We start from the raw sequence: 18,350 nt of genomic DNA on the forward strand, positions 1-18,350 counted from the left end.
AATGGTAATTGGCAGGGACAGTATTGAAGTGATTTACTGACAACTGGGTACTCTGATAGGAGTCACAGAGGACCAGACCCATGGCAGGGCTGGAGGAGAGCAAACTCTTCATTCTTAGCTTAGGTTCCCCTACAATCGTCCGAGTATGCTTAGTTAACTAGTCTCTAAGCAATGCTCCCAATGATCACAGATGGTGTCAATCACTTATTTCCATCCACTGCCATCTTGGCAATCTACCTTCTCTCTCAGGGATGCTTCTTTTTGGTATTTCAACTTGAGGAGGTGGCCCAGAAACAGGACTGGGTTGCAACTTTTGTTATACAGGGCGAGAGAACACGAGTAATTCATTACTTCTTGAGGAGGCAGTGGAATATGTTGTATTGAACTGGAATGTAATTGAACTGTAGTTGAATGACGTATTGAATGTAATATTAGCATGCTCATATTATGTGGAGTGTCCTGTCGATCTGATAGATGAGTAGGGTGGCAAGTTTTCATCCTGTGGACCCTATCTGGTTTGAGCCAAAGGTGAAATCTGTTATCAGTGCTAGATCCAGAGCCGCTTTGAAATGTACTAGTTTAAAAACCACAATATCACACTTTAATTCTCATCCATAAATGCCTCTTTGATGAAAAATAAAAAGTAAGTCAAAAATTTATAATTTTCCAATTCCAAGAATTTTATTCGCTGTTGTAGTTTGTGAAACACCCCCTCTGGCCACATTTATGGTATGTGCCTAAAATGCGCAATACAAAACCCCCAGTTGGAAATTGGCACATACTCATTGATGTGCACGATTTTAGAGTCCATAAACTAGGAGTAAGAATATATATAAGAATCATGAAAGTGATTAAAATCTAGTAGGGAATAGATTTAAATAGATTTAGGAAACTGTCTTAGATATTGATGAATATTTATAAACGCCCAGACACCCATTCCTACATGTATGTTGGTTGAGAGTCCGTCACGGTGGTTGGCTTTCCACGGATGATAAAGATCCCAACTGATTTTAAAACACTTTCCCAGTTCATATGAAATTCTGACTCCTATTTTGTGGACTTTAAGACATACATAAATTAGAACAAATGCAACCACACACAAAAATGTTCCTCCCACGATAACTACAAAAAAGAATTGAATGACGTAGTGATGCACATGGAAACTATGTAGATTAATATGATACAACTCTAACTGTGCAAAGAACAAAAAGCAATGTATTAGGAATGTTTCAACAACAGTCTTTGAGTCATGAAAGAAAGTGAAGAAAAAAACTGTATTTTCTGATATCCATTATTTGTATCACATGCATGTATACATGTAGGACATAATTAATACACCTATTAGATGTTGCCATCCACTGTCACCATTTATCAAGAAGACTTATTCAAAAAGTGGACATTATCCAATCATAACATGATAAAATCAGAGAATCCTTGTATCAATGCAAAACTCCTTCCAGAATAAGTAGGGATTTGAAATGTATTTCCATCTTTAATTAGTTTTGTGAAGATGTTTTCTTAATCTGAACTTGATACAAAAGTCATTAATGATTTCTTTGTACTGCACAAATGGATTGTTTACTACAAATCTTTCATTGCAACCCAGCACTCCAAGACAGTGAGACAAATTGAATGTACCAATACGTACATGTCTGTACACACTGAAAGCTAATAATGTTTGAAACACTGCCCTTCATTTCGGATCACAACAAACAGAAGTCTTATGAATTCAGAGCTGGCAATAGCAATATACAACTGTACATGTGATTTGGACTTGTGTGCTGATTTTGCTTGAAGTATTTTGCTGTGGTGGTGGCTCTATCAAGTAATCACAATTTCAATTGCAATTTAGAAGAAAAAAAAATACGTCTAATCAACGTCTATTCCAAATCAACCACAGGCATCGAGAAAACATTCTGAGGCAACTTTCACCTACTGTGACTTAGCTCTGATAGACACTTTGACCAAGATGACCTAAGCAAGGTGATCTACAGCAAAGACTAAGCAGAATATAATCAAAATAATCCTATTACATGGGGTTTGGAAACAAAAGAAAACTTTATTTTATCACGTGTCATACCAAAAGTGAACAACTTATATTTGCACATATACAAATATGTATCACACATCGGTGGCATTACTAAAAACAAACTTGGCCAACATTTATCACTTTTAATGGTATGTCATGTAAGGCTGTGGTTGAGTCTGTTGTAAGTCCCTGTTAGCCCATCACAAATTATTCAGTCTGAAGCAAGGTCACAAACTATTTAAATAAACTGGGAACAAAACCATTCCTTTGTCACTGTTTACACTTTCACTTACAATTGGATCTTGTGACTGGTCTTGTGACTGGTCTTATGATTGGTATTGTGATTAAACAACTTACATGTACATGAACAATGGATTCAATTACAGTCTAGACAGTGAGTTTAAGGACTAGGAACAACTTCACAACCAATCTCAGTTTAAGAACTAAGAACAACTTCAAAAGTATTGTCTGGTTGTCAGTTTTCACATTTTTCTAGTGTCAATTTGACACTGTCAAACCAACAATACATGTATGTAAATGTACTTATGTACTAGACCTATGTACAACAAATTGTGATCCATTGCTTCAACCAATCTCAGTCATGTGACTTTCATGTGACTGCAAACCAAAATACCTGGCACAAGTCAGTCATGGATGTATGTGACACCAGGTGACTCCAGCATGCTGTACATCATGAAGCCATCACAACTGAATGTTGTGCCCTGACAATGGTGCATTCTGTGTTTCCGCACTCCTATCAAATTTGGAATACTAAGTCCCTATCTAAGGTACAAATTGATGCAATCTGCAAGTGATAATCCATACATGTGCTGCTTTGATATTTTGGTCACTGAACCACCCAAAGCTGGCTGAGAATTCCAGCAATAAAGTGACTGGCTGGAGTTGTTTTGAGTGGTTCAATGACAAGTGGGTTAACTCAAAGTTGACTCAGGGAGGTTAGCATTTCTATGGGATGTTGGGAAGAGTGCTACATGTAACTCTTTCTCCTTGAGCTCACTAGGACTCGCTGTCATCAGACGTCCATGCTTTGTTGAATATTAGTCTCTGATCACCATCTCAGACTGTTCCAGACAGTCACAGACGGTGTTAATTACACTGTGCTCATTCCTATGCACCGTCATCTTTGCTCTCTATTTCTTCTGTTATCACGAGTCGTTCTTTGTTGCCCCGTCAGATTTCTTCTCGTATCTCTTAGCCGATTCTTTGATGGTGTCCACGACTTTCTTCATATCTGGGACCTGGCACACGAATGAGAACAAAATACAAATTGAAAGGCATTGGGGCGTAAGTTTTGGAAGAAGGGGCTACAAATGTTTCATGACTTTTTTTAATGAACAGAAGGCGGCCTGTTTGTGAAGGTGGTAGAATTTCACGTCTGCAGTTTCATTTTGTTTGCAGTAAAGGTGCACAAGGGATTTTCTGTACCGGAGACAAAAATACACTAACCTCATAATTCTGTGACAGGTAGATTCCAACTGCTGTACCTGAGACAAATCCCACCTGCACCAAATAAAATGCCAATACATCTGAGGGAATCTCATGAGTTGAAAATGGTTCTGCTTGGTGAGTTCAAGAATTTTTGAACCAGATTTTCAAGCCAGGCTGGATTTCTTCAGGGAGTGTGTAGGGTCGAAGCATTGATATCGGTAAGTTTCTGCCCCACCATGATCTGGGGACTATTGCAGGATAATGTCCTAACAGACTAATGTTAGAAAAAGGTGATAAGCAAGGTCCAAATCACTCAGACTACATCATGTCAACATGAGGGGCATGCCTTACTTATTGTTCCACTACTCTGACTTATTGGAACCTGCTACTCTCTCACATAACTTTTTACCCAGGCTTACGTCTTCAGCTAACATAATTGGCAAGAATCATGTATTTTCCAGCAGTGTCCTCATGACTTCAGTTGTAAAACAGGAATTTTGGACTTACGCACACCTTTTATTTCATGAAGTTTTAAATATTCAAAACAATAAGTTAGTGTAATGTAATGTGCTACAATTTCCACTACAAATTTACAAAAAAGATAATATGACTGATAATGATAGGCCTAACTTACAGCCCAACTGCAGTTGTACAGTTGACCAATTTCTGTAGAAAATTTCTCAACCTTATCCAAGTTTACACATCACATACTTGACACAATTCATTGTAAACAATATGACTTTAATTTGGCACATGCTGGGCAAATGCACACAGGACCTCTGAGCTGTAGTTGGGCTGGCCCAACTATAGCGCTCCAGTTTGGCTGGCCCAACTATAGCGCTCTAGTTGGGCTGGCCCAACTATAGCACTCTAGTTGGGCTGGCCCAACTATAGCGCTCTAGTTGGGCTGGCCCAACTATAGCGCTCTAGTTGGGCTGGCCCAACTATAGCGCTCCAGTTGGATTGTGCCCAACTACATGTATAGCTGGGACTGATGCTACAGTTAGGGCATAACAATACTAACCTAAAAGTTAATTTTAACTTGTCACATGTACATGTAAGTCATGTTTGTATTTCATCATGTTCATGTCCGGTGTCTGTGAAACCAGAAATCTTGTCTGTGGGCCTCATTCCTGATACCGCATGGGTGATTTTGCACAATAGTAAAAAGGCATTATGGGAAGGAAAAAGGAGCAAACATTGCTCCCATTTCCTTCCCACAATGCCTTTCTACCACTGTGCAAAATTACCCATGCGTTATAACAATAAGGCAAAGGCTTACTTCCTGAACCCTTTTATGGCATTATTAGTCCTTTCTCTAACCATGTTAACTACATGTATATCTTTCTCAATAACAAACTTTGCGGGGTTTTCCAAGTTGGAAAACCCCTGCCTATAGTATAAGGTCTACACTGTGAGAGTGTGCTGAAAATGGTGTAGTTACGTGTAGCCTGCTGCAAATGGGATTTCCCCAGGATAATTCGGCATTACATAAAATGCCCGACATGCCCAAACTTACCAGAAAGGAAAACATTGTGTAGAATCTCAGATCGTCAGAAAACACGTGAATGAAATTGCCTTTAGTGTAGCAAACCCAACCGAGACATCAACGCCAAATATAACCACGTCGATTTCAACGATGTCCTAAGAAATAGAAATCTTTCTGAGGACTCCAAAACAGACGAGTTCGTGCGAAAGCAGACGAGATGATAAGCCTCCCTGCCGCGCCACCGCTTCGTTATTAATTCGTCGTGTGGTAAATTTACAATAGCGCCACCAAGCGTTTAGATGGTTTAGACCAAAATGGCTGCTCCCATGGGGAACTTTTGCCGTCAGTTGTTAAGAATATCTTGTCTTGATATTTCAAGAGCCAGCAGTATGAGAAGACAGATGAATATACATCAAAGGCCTACTACAAGTTGTCACTCGGGTAACCCTTATGCCGGAGGTATCATTCTTGCAAATTTTGTACACAAACATGTATAGGCCCCTACTTCAGGGCCCATTGCCAGGGCAGGCAGTCAACGTTATCAACCATGTCAACTGTCAACATTAAATCACTGATTATTGATTACAAGTAGCCTATGATTATTATCTGATCTAGTCCCATTAATGTGGCCTACGGTGCGCTGCGCGGATCATATGAGCAAGGACGACCTGTTCATCATTGACCATGGCTAGAGAGCAAACAGTGATTAATTTGTACAGAAAAATGAGTGGATATTAATCGAAAACCTCAAAATTCATATTTGTGTAAAATCTTTGTTCTTACATACATGTCTTTGTGCTTTATTTCAAAGAATTAAATGCTAGCTTCAGCTTAAATTTCAAAAATGTTGAAATAGGAAATTAAAGAGGAGCTACAGCGTGGACAAAGTTTGAAGTTTAAATTCAGCACCCTCACTTATTAATGCCTAAGTATACCATGGCTGCAACATTGAAACTAGAAACTTATTTTTTCTCTAACGTCTAAGTCTCTAACATTTATGCTGTTATAACGTGTTGGTATCATGGCACACTTTTATTGGTACATGTAAGTGGTAAGTGGGACATTATGCCACGCACCATACAGGTACATGTAGGCCTGCACACAAGTTACGGGTCATGCTGTTTAGCATCAACAAGCATCAACAAAGCATCAATAAGTTATTCAAGCATATTTATGCAAAAAATGTATAGTTATTGTAATATTAATAAGGCTTCTACAGCATGTACATATCATACTTAGTATATCACATTTATCCAAAACGGTATTTGAGTGTGGAAGTTTGAGTGACAAAGTCGGCTCTGCTCGTGCAGCCCAAACAGCCTTAGTCTTGTTTTTGCATGGACGGCAGAAAAAAGAAAAGATGGCGGCCCCCATACATCACAAAATATTTTTGTTTTTCTTGCATAAATCTGGGAGAAAATTCCCTGTTTGTCTTACACAGTGGAACCTGTTAGATTCTATAAAATATGATAAAACCACTTTAAAATCTTTAGAGGATATTTTCAAGTTGTTGCTGCTTTGTTGACACTACTCGTGTGTGTTGACGCTTGTTGACGCTACTCACGCTAAATAGCATGACTACACGTTACAACATCGTACAATTGTATTGCCAATCTGTATGACTAGGCCTAGTCCAAGTAACTTGGTCTTTGCGAATCACCCTGTTGAACATTTGGACATGGTCAGGCAATGGGCCTACATGTAGTAGAGTCCAAGTAGGTAGCCTACCCCTCGTGAATGCTGGTCAACTCGTACGTATGCCAACTCATACCCCAGAACTGTAGGGTTCGAAACCACCAAGCTCCTGTTTGTGGGAGCAGGGCGGACATCAGACCCCAAAGTTCTGGCAATAGCCAACTTGTACACCGACCAACTCATACGCCAACCAACTCGTACACCAAATTGGACCGTTGGAGTTTGGACAACTTGACCATTTGCCAACTGGATTCGGAACAACTCAATCGTCAGTGCCTAAAATGGACAGACAACATCGTCCACACTTTTACTCTGAATAAATAAAAGGACCAGGGGACAGATTTACCATCTCCTACACTGGCAAACTAGCAACTGATCGGTGGTGCGGCCAAAATGCCTGTGAAGACCGTGTGCTTCAACAGCATGCATGCCACATCACCGTTGCAGCCACGCACCTGTTGAATATTGCGTGTGTGCTGTTGTGTATATTGATGCTCATTAAACTTTAACTTATACAAGCCACTTTAGTAAAATTAGTGGCTCTGCCTTGTATTTACATTTCTTGACGACATTATATTTATGAATTTCAATGTTTATTCTTGATGCTATTCTTTGAAAACAAACTATTTTGTAAAAATTTGTAGCTCTAAAAAGAGCAGTTTTTAACATTTTCTGGTCATTTGATTCCAGAATTGAGACTAAAACCAAAAGCATGTCATGTTGCGGCCTACGAGTTAGTCAACGTAATAGTTCGTCGGCGTACAGGTTGACCAATCCGCATACGGGTTGGTCAGTATATGATTTAGCATGTACATGTATATGAGTTGACCTGTTTCCCCTTCATAGGCTTTCCCAGTAAGGGTTCCATGTACGGACATCACTAATTTCTCCGCTGGTAGTTTATTAGCCATCAGAAAGTGATAACATGTCCTAAAAAGTCAAATTTATCATGTTTACCAGTGAAAATATTGAAGCGTTTTACTGAGAAAACACTTGGAATTTTTCAAACTTGGCTTGTAGGGTTTGTGCATAGGGTGTCAAGTGATGTCCCAATATGGGACTCTTGTCACTTTCCCTTCCATTAATCGATTTCATTCAAATTAGCTCGGACATTGTATCACCCCAAATCAAAATCCTTAGAATTCATGACCAAAAGTGGCAACAGTTTTGGGTTTTATCTTTCAGTGCATTTCGCACAACAAAAGATGCAGAGATATTTTTTTTCTATCTTAGCGTCGGCAGGTATTGACATCGGTCTTCCATACACTCCACCGTCTGGTAAGGTTGTGCTGAAAGAGAGGTTGGCCAGGAATAGACAGAACAAGAGCAATGCTGAACTTGAGAGGGCCGCCAGGCATAGAACATGTGAGTTGAGCAGAAAGTCAACACCTACAATGTACCAGGGGCTGCACAGCATCTCTGAAAGCTCAATGCTAACCATGACCCTAACCTTAACCCTAACAGTCCTCAATCCTTCACCTGTTGGAGGACTAAGGACTGTTAGGGTTAATGCTTCACCTTAAACCTACAACTTCTCCTCTGGGACACATTGTATGTTCCTGTGTGGTTGGAATCCAAAAGTGGGATCAAAAGTATAAATTTTGAAATTTTGGCAAGGACAAACATTCCCTTGGTTCTGCCATCCTTTGGCCCCATTTCCCTTCTGCCACCAGCGATACAAAGGTCTTTCCATGAGGTTGGGAGTACATTTTCTGACAATGAGACACAGTTGTGGATGGGTTTAAGGGGCCCATTGAAGTATTCAAACTGGTTTTTTTTTTTTTTGAGTTTGTCAGTTTGTTGTCATTCCATACATTCATTCTAAGACATCTGCTCTCCCCCCCCACCCCACAGTGCAAGTCCCCTTGGACAAAGTGAATGAAGAGTGGCAACGTACCAGCATGCCTTATCACCTCCGCTCCGTCGCTCATCACTATGCCATCTTCAGGGACCTCTTCGACGGGGCTGACTTCCTGCCTCAAGTCGTCCTCAAGATCGACTACGGTGTTACAGAGGACGAGGCAGCGCCTGTCTACTCTGGCAATTTTGTTACACCCACTGAGGTGAGTTCTTTGGTACTGTAGGCTGGTCCCCTGCCTTATCAAAACTACTAGCAGCAGGCACATTTGTAGCTATACTCCACTTACATATTGTATGATATTATGTCTTGGATGTCTCCAAATTTTGGATGAAACGATCACATAGGCAAATAAAATTCTTTAGAAATATCGAGGAATTTTTACAGTCGTAGTGGATATTGACAACAGTGCCCAAATGTCAGTGAAACGGGTCTTGAAAATTTTGCCCAGTTTTGTATATTTTTGGAAAGGGGAGGAATTCCTCCCTAGAAAATCACAACTGGCAGTAATATACCTCTCCAAGTAGTCAGTAACTTTCCATCTGAGAACCAGACTAAATTTGGGGATGAATTCAAGGAGCTGTGTCAAAACAACTGTTAAATCAATTTATTGCTGGGCTCCAAGAAACTAACCTTGAGTCTCTGCAGTTGTACCCTAATTGCAGTGTTTTTGTGTAATATTCTGTGCATTTGCATTGCGGAATGAAACAAATGGTATGTAATAATGTGTTGTAATTTATATATTTTCCTGCAGGCTTCACAGCCACCGGCTGTAACATTTGAGAGTTCCGAGGACACCCTATGGACCATGTTGCTTACTAACCCAGGTGATAATAATAGATAAATCAAGAATTCTTAAACATTAAAAGTCTACCAGCATTGTTCTTTCATACCCTTGGCCTACTTAACAGCTAACCAAAGAGAAGTTGAGAGTAGCCAGTCAACAGACTTCAGTGAACAGGAAAAAAGTAGTTTCTTGTCACAGAAAATGATCAAGAGGTTTGAAAAGTTCCCACATTTAACACCCATATGTGTAATGTGAAAAAAATTGAAGTGTGCCAGAAGGGCATTGCATCAAGAAACCAAATCATAGCTTGGTTTTCAGTTTTGTTTGGTTTGTTTGTCTTTTTTTATGGGTATGTTATGGTTGACACTTGAGCTTCTTTGCTAGAGAAAAGCCTTCGCCTTTTTAAATTTGGAGACTTTTTTGCATTGACACAAAGTCAAATGCATGGCATCATTGTCTTCATTATCATCATACTGTTGTCTCTTCAGTCAAATGCATTCTGTCATCTTCTATCATCTTCAGTCACATAAAGCTACCCAAACCCCTGTTACTTTATTCTGTTATGACATAAATGATTTTGGCCTGTGATAGTATCTTATTGTCCTATTCCTTTCCACTTCTTTTTATAGATGGCCATTTGTTGGATAATCACAAGGAGTATGTCCATTGGTTGATGTGAGTACAACATTGCCAACATTCCATTTCAAATTTTGGAAGAACAGTTTGTAAATCTGTCTTTTTGACTCTTTCCACGTTTGACACACTTTCCTGTCACAGAGGCAACATCCCCGGTAACCAGCTGAGTCAAGGTGAAGAGATATTTAATTACCTGCCACCATTCCCAGCACAGGGTACCGGTTACCACCGCTTTGTCTTCGTGCTCTTTCAACAGGAAGGCAGGGTCGATTACAGTAGTCGAGCAGTCAGTCTACCATGGTAAGTGTTCCCATGTTGCACTGAATATTCATCTTGTGAAAATGCAAATATGTAGCGTAATGTTTTGTGAAGGAAATTTTACAGCATTGCATTCTGGTAGCCCTAACAGTCTCAAATCCTCTCATTTCAATATAGTTTTACGTACATCGTAGGGGGTAGGGTTAATTAAACTAATACGCGTTTGCTTATTAACCGGTCAGCAATGCTCCCTGGATGACAGTAAGAATTACTCACTTCTTATTTTAGTCCAAGTTGGTGATAACTTATTCCTACTTGGTAAGATGCTTTTTGTAAAGATTCACCTGCTTGATTTAGTCATAAGTAGTAAATTTATATTTATGTGCAGATATGACGTTTACTTGTATTCTGGTATGGAGTTTTTCTGCTGTGTAGGTGTAGACAAGTAGCAAAGGGCTGTGCACAACAACCTGGAAGTTTCTTCACCAATTTTATTGCACGATTTACAAGAACTTTTCTAAATTCTTGGATTTGATGGAGACCGTATGCAATACAGACTTGCATTTCAGCTTTTTATGTTAGTTTACTATTGTCCTCAAAATACAGATATTTGCCTAACTTTGATCTACAAAAAGCTATGCTCTTTTAACTGATAATTTTGTTCTCATCTAAATTACATACACATGTATATACTTCAGTGGACGAGATGGTGTTTCACAAGCTTCAACTTGCCTACTTTTTTGCAGTCGTAAACTACGAGAGAGAACGTTTGAAACGTTAGAGTTCTACAGGCAGTACCAGGACATGATCACGCCAGCAGGCCTGGGGTTCTTCCAGTCTCGTTGGGACTCTTCTGTCAGAGAGACATTCCATCAGACTCTAGGTAACAAGCAACAAGCATGTTTGCAATAATTTTTTTTCTGTGGCCAAAAATTAGGACTCTACAAACAACCTGCTGCTCTGTGTGGAGAAAATGAGAGAGGTTATGGATTCTCTGAGATTCAGGGGTACTGTGTGCGCGTGCTTATGCACTTCAGTGGGTTTGTGCACATTCTGATGAAATTTGGTCGTACAATTCCATGCTGTACATGCACAAAATTGGCGCATGGGTAACATGCCTCCGGCACATTGGCTCAGTAGAATAGGCTGCATAGCTACCTCACAGGTTGTTTGTAGTGCGTAATCTCATCTGTGTTCCCCTAATGAAAAGTGGTCCGTGCTCTGCACACTGTACATATGCAGTATGTGCAAAGATTAGGGCGTGGACATCTACATGTACATACTATGACCTGCACACCCTGCCTCACTTGAATTGGTTTAATACACACTCACTGTTCTGTGTCCATACACGTCCTGACAAAAGTTGATCCTGTCTTGTAATTCACAATGTACAGTAGGTGCACAAACAGTACCCTACACAAAGTGGCTCTTGTGACTGGGCCATACAGCATCGTTCTTCCCACACACCATTCTTGTGTTTTTGGCAGTGGGCTGATCCTTTCATCTCTCATTCCTATCAGGTATGCGCGAACCCATCTTTGAGTATGACCACCCGAAGCTGTACATTGCCGAGCAGAAGAAGTGGCCCCACAAGAAGGCCCTGCAGTACCTCCTCAAGTACATGCCCAAGGACAAGAGAGCCAAGATCCGTGGCTTCTGGCCCAACTTCCCAGACAGGAGACTCCAAGATAAGCAGTTGCGAAACACGAGATCAAAAGGCCAGGAATGAAGGCAAACTTCCCAATGTGGCAAGCTCCAGGGGTGAATTTCTCCCGTTGAATTGTGTGTTTGAAAACTGTCGCATTTGGAAAATACGAGCATATCCATAGGAACACAAGTTTGCATGTGGTTGTATGTGGACAGATAACAATATGAATTCAGTAAGCAGTTCAAATGAAGAGCCTACCCCGATAGTTGAATACCCATGCACCATTTCCACCATACGTCTGCGATATAGCCTGTTGTTTTGCTGAGTAATGTCTTGATCTACTAAAAAAAGTTATGGAACTGAGTTTTTGTGGCCCTATCGACAGAAAAGTGCAAACTTCCATGCTACATGAGGCAAGGAATCACCATCAGGTACAGAGACTAAATTTTCCCTGAGTCCGTTATTAACTGGTAGCAGATTTACACCACTGTGTCTTAGTGCGGGAGCATCACATCCGAGTTGAACCCACTTATGAATTAGCTTCATACATTGATTCATGTGTAGAAGGATGTCTGTTTACAATGGGTTCCGAGGAAGCATGAACAAATGTAAAGTCCTTTTTCTGGAAAACAAGAACTGTATTCAAAATTTAGACTAGCTGAGGAAAGTACTTGGTATAAAAGTTCACTTGTATGAATTCCTCTGCAAGAATTCCAGAACTTAAAAATATGTATTGGTAAGTGATTCTGCAATTTGGCTTCTACACTTCAGCATTGTCAAAATGTCTTGGTACACAAACTGCTCTTTAAATCTCTCACCAAAGAGCAATCAGAAATGTTATTGTTGAAATTGCAGAATGTACAGCAGATCCATAAACGTGATTTTGAACAAGCCACAGGGTGAAATCAAACTGCCCAAAGTAACAAATCTAGTATCTGGACACGACACCAACAGCCATTGTGACAAAATAAAACACAGTTTTTATTTCAAGTTAAATACTGTTAAATGTTGTCATTCCCATTATTTTCTTATTCAAGTTTTGTACATAGTACATTCTTCAATACGTCGCTCAAATTTAGGAATATATACATTTGCAGTTCTTTTTGACTTCGCGTGACTGACTAAAACAAGAGCGCTGTGCAAACTTAATACTGAGGAGCATTTTTTAATTCAAAAATCCATTTTAATTTGAACATCTTGACATCACACCATGTTGAAGGTTGCCTTCAGCAAAATAAACAGCGTTCTTTTTATAATATATATATAAATAAAAATTATACCTTTTGTAACTTGGGAAAAATGCAGGTAAAAAGCTGAGCAGGCATTAAGATAGAGTGTGATACCTGTTTAAATATCTGTTCATATGTCCATATCTGTTTCAAAGATACAAACTTCCATTTTCTTTTTCCAGTTGCTGATACAGAGCATAAAGAACTTAAACCAAATATTCTTCAAGAGTTGTTAATATACAAATGTAAACATACGTTCCCATCAAGTACTTATACGGTGAATTCATGCGAGATTCAACAAGTTTTCGCAATATGCTAAAGTGTAGCTTGTTTAAACCTGCGTACTGACTCATCTAACAATTTATTGCTCCATGATTTTCAAGGCGATTGAGATTTTGAATGATATTTCATTTCATTTACATCCTTCTGATTCGGCTATTTTGCATGTATCCAAATTCAGACCTGAACAATCTAAAGTACTAAGACCTATGGCTACTTCTTAGGCAAACATCCATCTGTCAAGATGCTATCCACTTGGACTAATCAGTATCAGATGGCACATACATGTACATGTAGACGAAGGTTTCAAAATCATAGGGTTTAGTCTACGATATCCATTCATGTGGAAGTGTAGACATCAGACTTGGGCGATAGACATGACCGCATGAGTTACTGCATTTCAATATAATTTGTGTGTGGAAATTACTTTTCTGAAGCAGGTTATCATGCACCGATTGTCTCATAATTCAGAAATGCATTATCACTGAATTCCATGTTTAAAAGATAGCATCGTTGAAATCTGTGTTTCCATGATAAGTAGTCACTGAATTCTGTATTTCAGAGAAAAATATTTCTTTGAAATCTGAGTTATCAAGCGTGCACTGCAGTATTTTCGGTCCAAATTATGCACACCAGAGATAAAATTTTACCTTTCATTTATATAAACTGGCACAACTATATATTAAAAATATGTTTTACAAAAAGATCATCTGTGTCTCATGCATACATGTATGTTTGTTAATATTAATCTTCATCCTGGGGTGCTAGACAAAACTACAGGATCAGGATTCGGGACTGCCAGAAAATAATGCCCATCTTGCCTTAGCATTTGATCTCGGTGACTTCCAAAATTAAGGAACCAAAACTCACAAAATAAAACCAGTTGTGGGGGTATGTGGCCAACTTTTTGATAAGCGAGGGGGAGAACACTGTGAGTGCATTTACCATCATTAAGCATCACAGGTAAATCACAAATATGCAAGGGAAGGTTGGGTTGCTCAATTAATTTTCAACTGAATGAGTACAAAGCCGCCATGGCACACTCAAGTGAGATGACAAGACTGCCCACTACATCCAGCAGAGGCCAGGATACCAAAATAGATGCCTAGACTACATGTACCCATACTGACATGTAGCTTGCGGACAAGTCCATTAGCCTTTTTGATGCATGGCAGACACAATAGGAGGGCGCTATTTGAAGTGGGTAAATTTAGAGTAAACACAAAAGATTTAAACCCAAACCAAACAGCGCCCACCTGCTGTGTTCAAAAGGCTAATGGAGAAGTGGAAATTCATTGTTCTGGTACTGCCGAGTCCACCACAACTCCTTGCAGGTTCATCCTCTTAGGCTGTGTCTAAATCAGTTGGCTGCAGCTCAAAGTTACACACTATTCTGTGGGTAATTACTGCCATTACTCATATACAGTTGTAATTTCAAGTAGCAGCTGTGCACTTCCAACACTCATGAAAGGACTTGCGACTGGACCGAGTTAACCATCTCATTATTATTTGTAATTTGGAAACTAAAAAGGGCCTCGGATATGAAGTGATCCTTACATGGTATTGTATTCATTTCCACTTTCATTTTGTGGACACACTTTAATGGATTATGAATAATAAGAACTTATGGTATGGGCTTTGTTCACGAGATTGCCATTTCTGCATTTTTATTGAGCACTCTGGAATGGGAAGAAGCCTATTTTTCACTCTAACTTCAGGTAAATCCTCACTTTGGAAAATATTTGTTAGGCAGACCATGAAGGCACTGCTAGGCAGTATGACTTTCATCCCCATAACTTGGAACTACCCGTCGGAGAATAAGAATAGTAATCTATATTTTTGCCCCTACTGCATCAGTTTTATTTTCATACATATGAGGGTTTTAGGGAAATGTTTTCCAGGGAGTGCCTCGCTTGACATTCAAGATGGCTGACTCATGAACAAGGCCGATACAGAAAGACCAATTTCCATTTTTGCATGGCACTGCCATGGTGGCGAACACCCACACTGAGAGGGAAAGAGGAACAACACTTGTGATGCTTCCTGGTACAGCCTCTCCCATAGTAGTCATACACACATTTGCATGTTTTACAGTTTTCACCTGATTGACCATACCCTACACCTCTGTAAATATTTCAATGAGTGCATTCCCACAAAAATATTATTACTTGATTGTAAAAAACAGTATTTACACACATTATCTCATTAAATATACATCATAAATATTCAAATATAGGTTAAATATATTACTTCAGCTTGACTGTCTCAGAGATTCACAGGAGACAGAGAGAGCATGTTGTTTGCGATTACATAAATACTTGAACTACAATGATGAATGATCATGCAATGAAATGGATCTCTTGAAAATCATCAAAAACATGATGAAAAACATTGAAGTTTGGAACTCCACCTCAATGTTGCATGTCCACGTCTTGGAGACATAATTTTGAAGCTATTCTTCATAAAATACAAATATTTAAGTATACGACCCAATCTTGCACATTTTTTTTTCTAAGACAAATCTTCACTCTTACACATAATCATCAAAAAGCTTTCAGCCCATCGCCGATCACATTATTTTCACTGGCAGTGAATTCAGATTTAAAACTGCATAAACCAGGAGCTGAAAAATACAAAAGAAGAGCCATGAGTCAGCCAAAAGCAACAATGTGTCATAAATTAGATTGCAATAACAAACTCAAGACCTAACCACACAGATGTAGTGACCCACAGTTTATCTGGAACCACAAAAACCAGTGAGGACACAGTGTCAGTTTAATAAATCGTACGATGTGGGAATCTGAGATACACATGGTGCCCTGATATGCCCTCAAATTTGCACCCTAGTTAAATATCCAAGATGATTTCTAAGTCGCTTGTTATTCCGACCAAATCAGACAGCAGAGGAACTCCATTAATTCGTAATGGGAAGAGCCCTCTGTTGGTTTCTGCCAACAAGCGGCAGGCATGAAGACAATGAAATGACAAGACTTGTTCATGGATGGCTATGGTTAGGGGGTCAAAAAACTCCACAGTGATTGAATGGCAGTTATTGGCTCGCTAAATCCTTCCTCTGCCTCCAGAGTTCCATGAAAATACAAAGGTACACGTACAACCAAGAAGAAATTTTATTGGATTTTTATCTTCCTCCTTTTTTTAGCCAAATAATTTCACACTTGGATCAGTAGAGGGCATAACAGTTGTCAGAAAGTGCCCTGTAATACGCACTAGGAAACTTAAATTATTAGGAAACTTAAATTATTGGCAAGCGATTTGACTGCTTGCTGGATGTAGTTCTTTTTCGAATGACCCATTGATATGGAATTTGGATATGGAAGCTGTACTACGTTTATTGCCGTTCTACAACATGACATAATGTATGCTCAATGTGATCCAGTTGAAACCATGTCTCAGTATCTCTCTCAGATAACAGGATCAGCAACCAGCCCAGCAAGTGATCATCCTAATGACCTCTTTAATGGGAGAGGTCAACTTAACCACTCCCTGCCGGGGATTCTGGTTCCGGACGTGTATGCTTTTTTGCGTGGCCGGGGTCTCCGAACTCGGACAAAGAGAACAGGGCCTTGTAACAAAAGACCATACTTGGAACAAACGACCAGGCTGCCGGGAATTACCGACATTTTTTCACTCTCAAAAATGGAGATAATCCAGCCTTGTTTTAAAACAGTATACCAAGGTTTGGGGCATTTACAGCGAGCGGATTACCACCGGGGAAAAAAGTGCTCCACCACCGCAGCGATGAGCCACACAGCACCGCTGCACGCTAATCTGGCCCCTATTGAAAAGAGGTCAGCAGCACACTGAGCCAGGTTCGTGAACAAAAGAAAGTTATATAACACCGCACAATCTGGGCTCTTTTTACACTGTTTTACAAGGCTACATGCCTGGTTGAAATACTCAGGCGTCAATTGATTTTGTCTGTCAGGCCAGAGTGGACACCAGACAGTCCTTCACGTGTTTGTAAGTGTCCAGTAAATGAAGATAGGAATTTTCAAAGAATTTTCAAAACGGAAAAAAATGATAAATATCTCGGCCCAGCATCATCAACATTGATAACTGCCCCAGCAGGAGGTGGTTAAGATCACTTTTAGTGCTTGCTTGCACCAAGTAGTCATGCTCTAAATGTACATGAACAGTTAGTATGAACCAGTTTATACTGGACTGCAAACGTTGTCCAATTTGAATACCAGAACATTATTGGAGAGCTTCCATGAAGTCCGGGACGGCATGAGTTGTCTGCCATCAGTATGACGTCAGTGCCACGCAGTTCCATCGGGTTCATGGTGAACTGCTCATCAGCAACCAGATCCAGTTGGAGTGTTGTGGTCTTGGCCAGTCTGAACCGATTTAGGAGAACTACATGTATGACATCAATGCCATGGAGCTCCAATAGGTCCATGATTAACTGCTTTCTGGCAACCTGATCCACTTAGTCTGTGTAGCAGGCCACAGCTGGTCTCAACTGGTTTACACTGGACAATATACCTTGTCCACCATGATCATGACACTGATGCCATGGAACTCCACACAAACTGCTCGCCAGCAGCTGGATCCCAAGAGGTCTGTAATACGGGTCTTGGCCCGTCTGAACCGGTTCATACTGGACAGCACGGGTTGTCCACCATGAGTATGACATCAATGCCGTACAGCTCCACGAGGTCCATGATGAACTGCCGGTCATGGATGGGGTCCAGTCCCATGGCCTTCATGTGGTCAGTGGTCAGGGCCTTGTCCTGGCTCTCTGACACGTCCAACAGCGTCTGGAAGATGTGGTTGTTCTGTTCCAGGAAAAATCTAGGAGTAAAAGAATATTAAAACATGACTGCATAAAAATCTCAACATCAAAAGCCCACACGAGCATCAATATCAGGAAGGTGACAGAATGACCCTCAGTTATTCAAAATATTTGCTGGTAAAACCTTCCTGAGTTATACAAAAATCCACAACTGTAAACAAAATCATTTTTGCTCTC

General features: G+C 40.0%; 2 protein-coding genes and 1 long non-coding RNA gene across 6 annotated transcripts in view; 1 reads left to right on the forward strand and 2 right to left on the reverse strand.

The window, feature by feature from the left end:
• Positions 1-655: 655 nt before the first annotated feature.
• On the reverse strand, positions 656-5,202 carry LOC110990056 (uncharacterized). The gene is made up of 3 exons (XR_002599749.2): positions 4,998-5,202; positions 3,497-3,550; positions 656-3,288 (listed from the first exon to the last, which is right to left on the reverse strand). It is a non-coding gene; the product is annotated as an uncharacterized LOC110990056 (long non-coding RNA).
• Positions 5,203-5,277: 75 nt separating this feature from the next.
• mrpl38 (mitochondrial ribosomal protein L38) lies at positions 5,278-12,845 on the forward strand. Its single transcript, XM_022254848.2, has 8 exons — positions 5,278-5,426; positions 7,896-8,027; positions 8,517-8,725; positions 9,275-9,347; positions 9,937-9,982; positions 10,085-10,243; positions 10,948-11,084; positions 11,722-12,845. The coding sequence occupies exons 1-8, from the start codon at positions 5,282-5,284 to the stop codon at positions 11,928-11,930; spliced, it is 1,110 nt and encodes a 369-aa protein (XP_022110540.2). The 5' UTR covers positions 5,278-5,281; the 3' UTR covers positions 11,931-12,845.
• The window catches only part of dennd11 (DENN domain containing 11), a 33,401-nt gene continuing 27,855 nt past the window's right edge, over positions 12,805-18,350 (reverse strand). For all 4 annotated transcript variants that reach the window (XM_087138497.1, XM_087138496.1, XM_022254838.2 and 1 more), the window contains one exon: positions 12,805-18,172. In XM_087138497.1, coding sequence (XP_086994623.1) covers positions 17,974-18,172 — 199 coding nt within the window. In that variant the 3' untranslated portion in view covers positions 12,805-17,973. The remainder of the gene's footprint in view (positions 18,173-18,350) is intronic.

Source organism: Acanthaster planci, linkage group LG06 (assembly GCF_054643075.1).
Source record: "Acanthaster planci isolate LZ-2023a linkage group LG06, COTS_SCS, whole genome shotgun sequence".
NCBI lineage: Eukaryota > Metazoa > Echinodermata > Asteroidea > Valvatida > Acanthasteridae > Acanthaster > Acanthaster planci.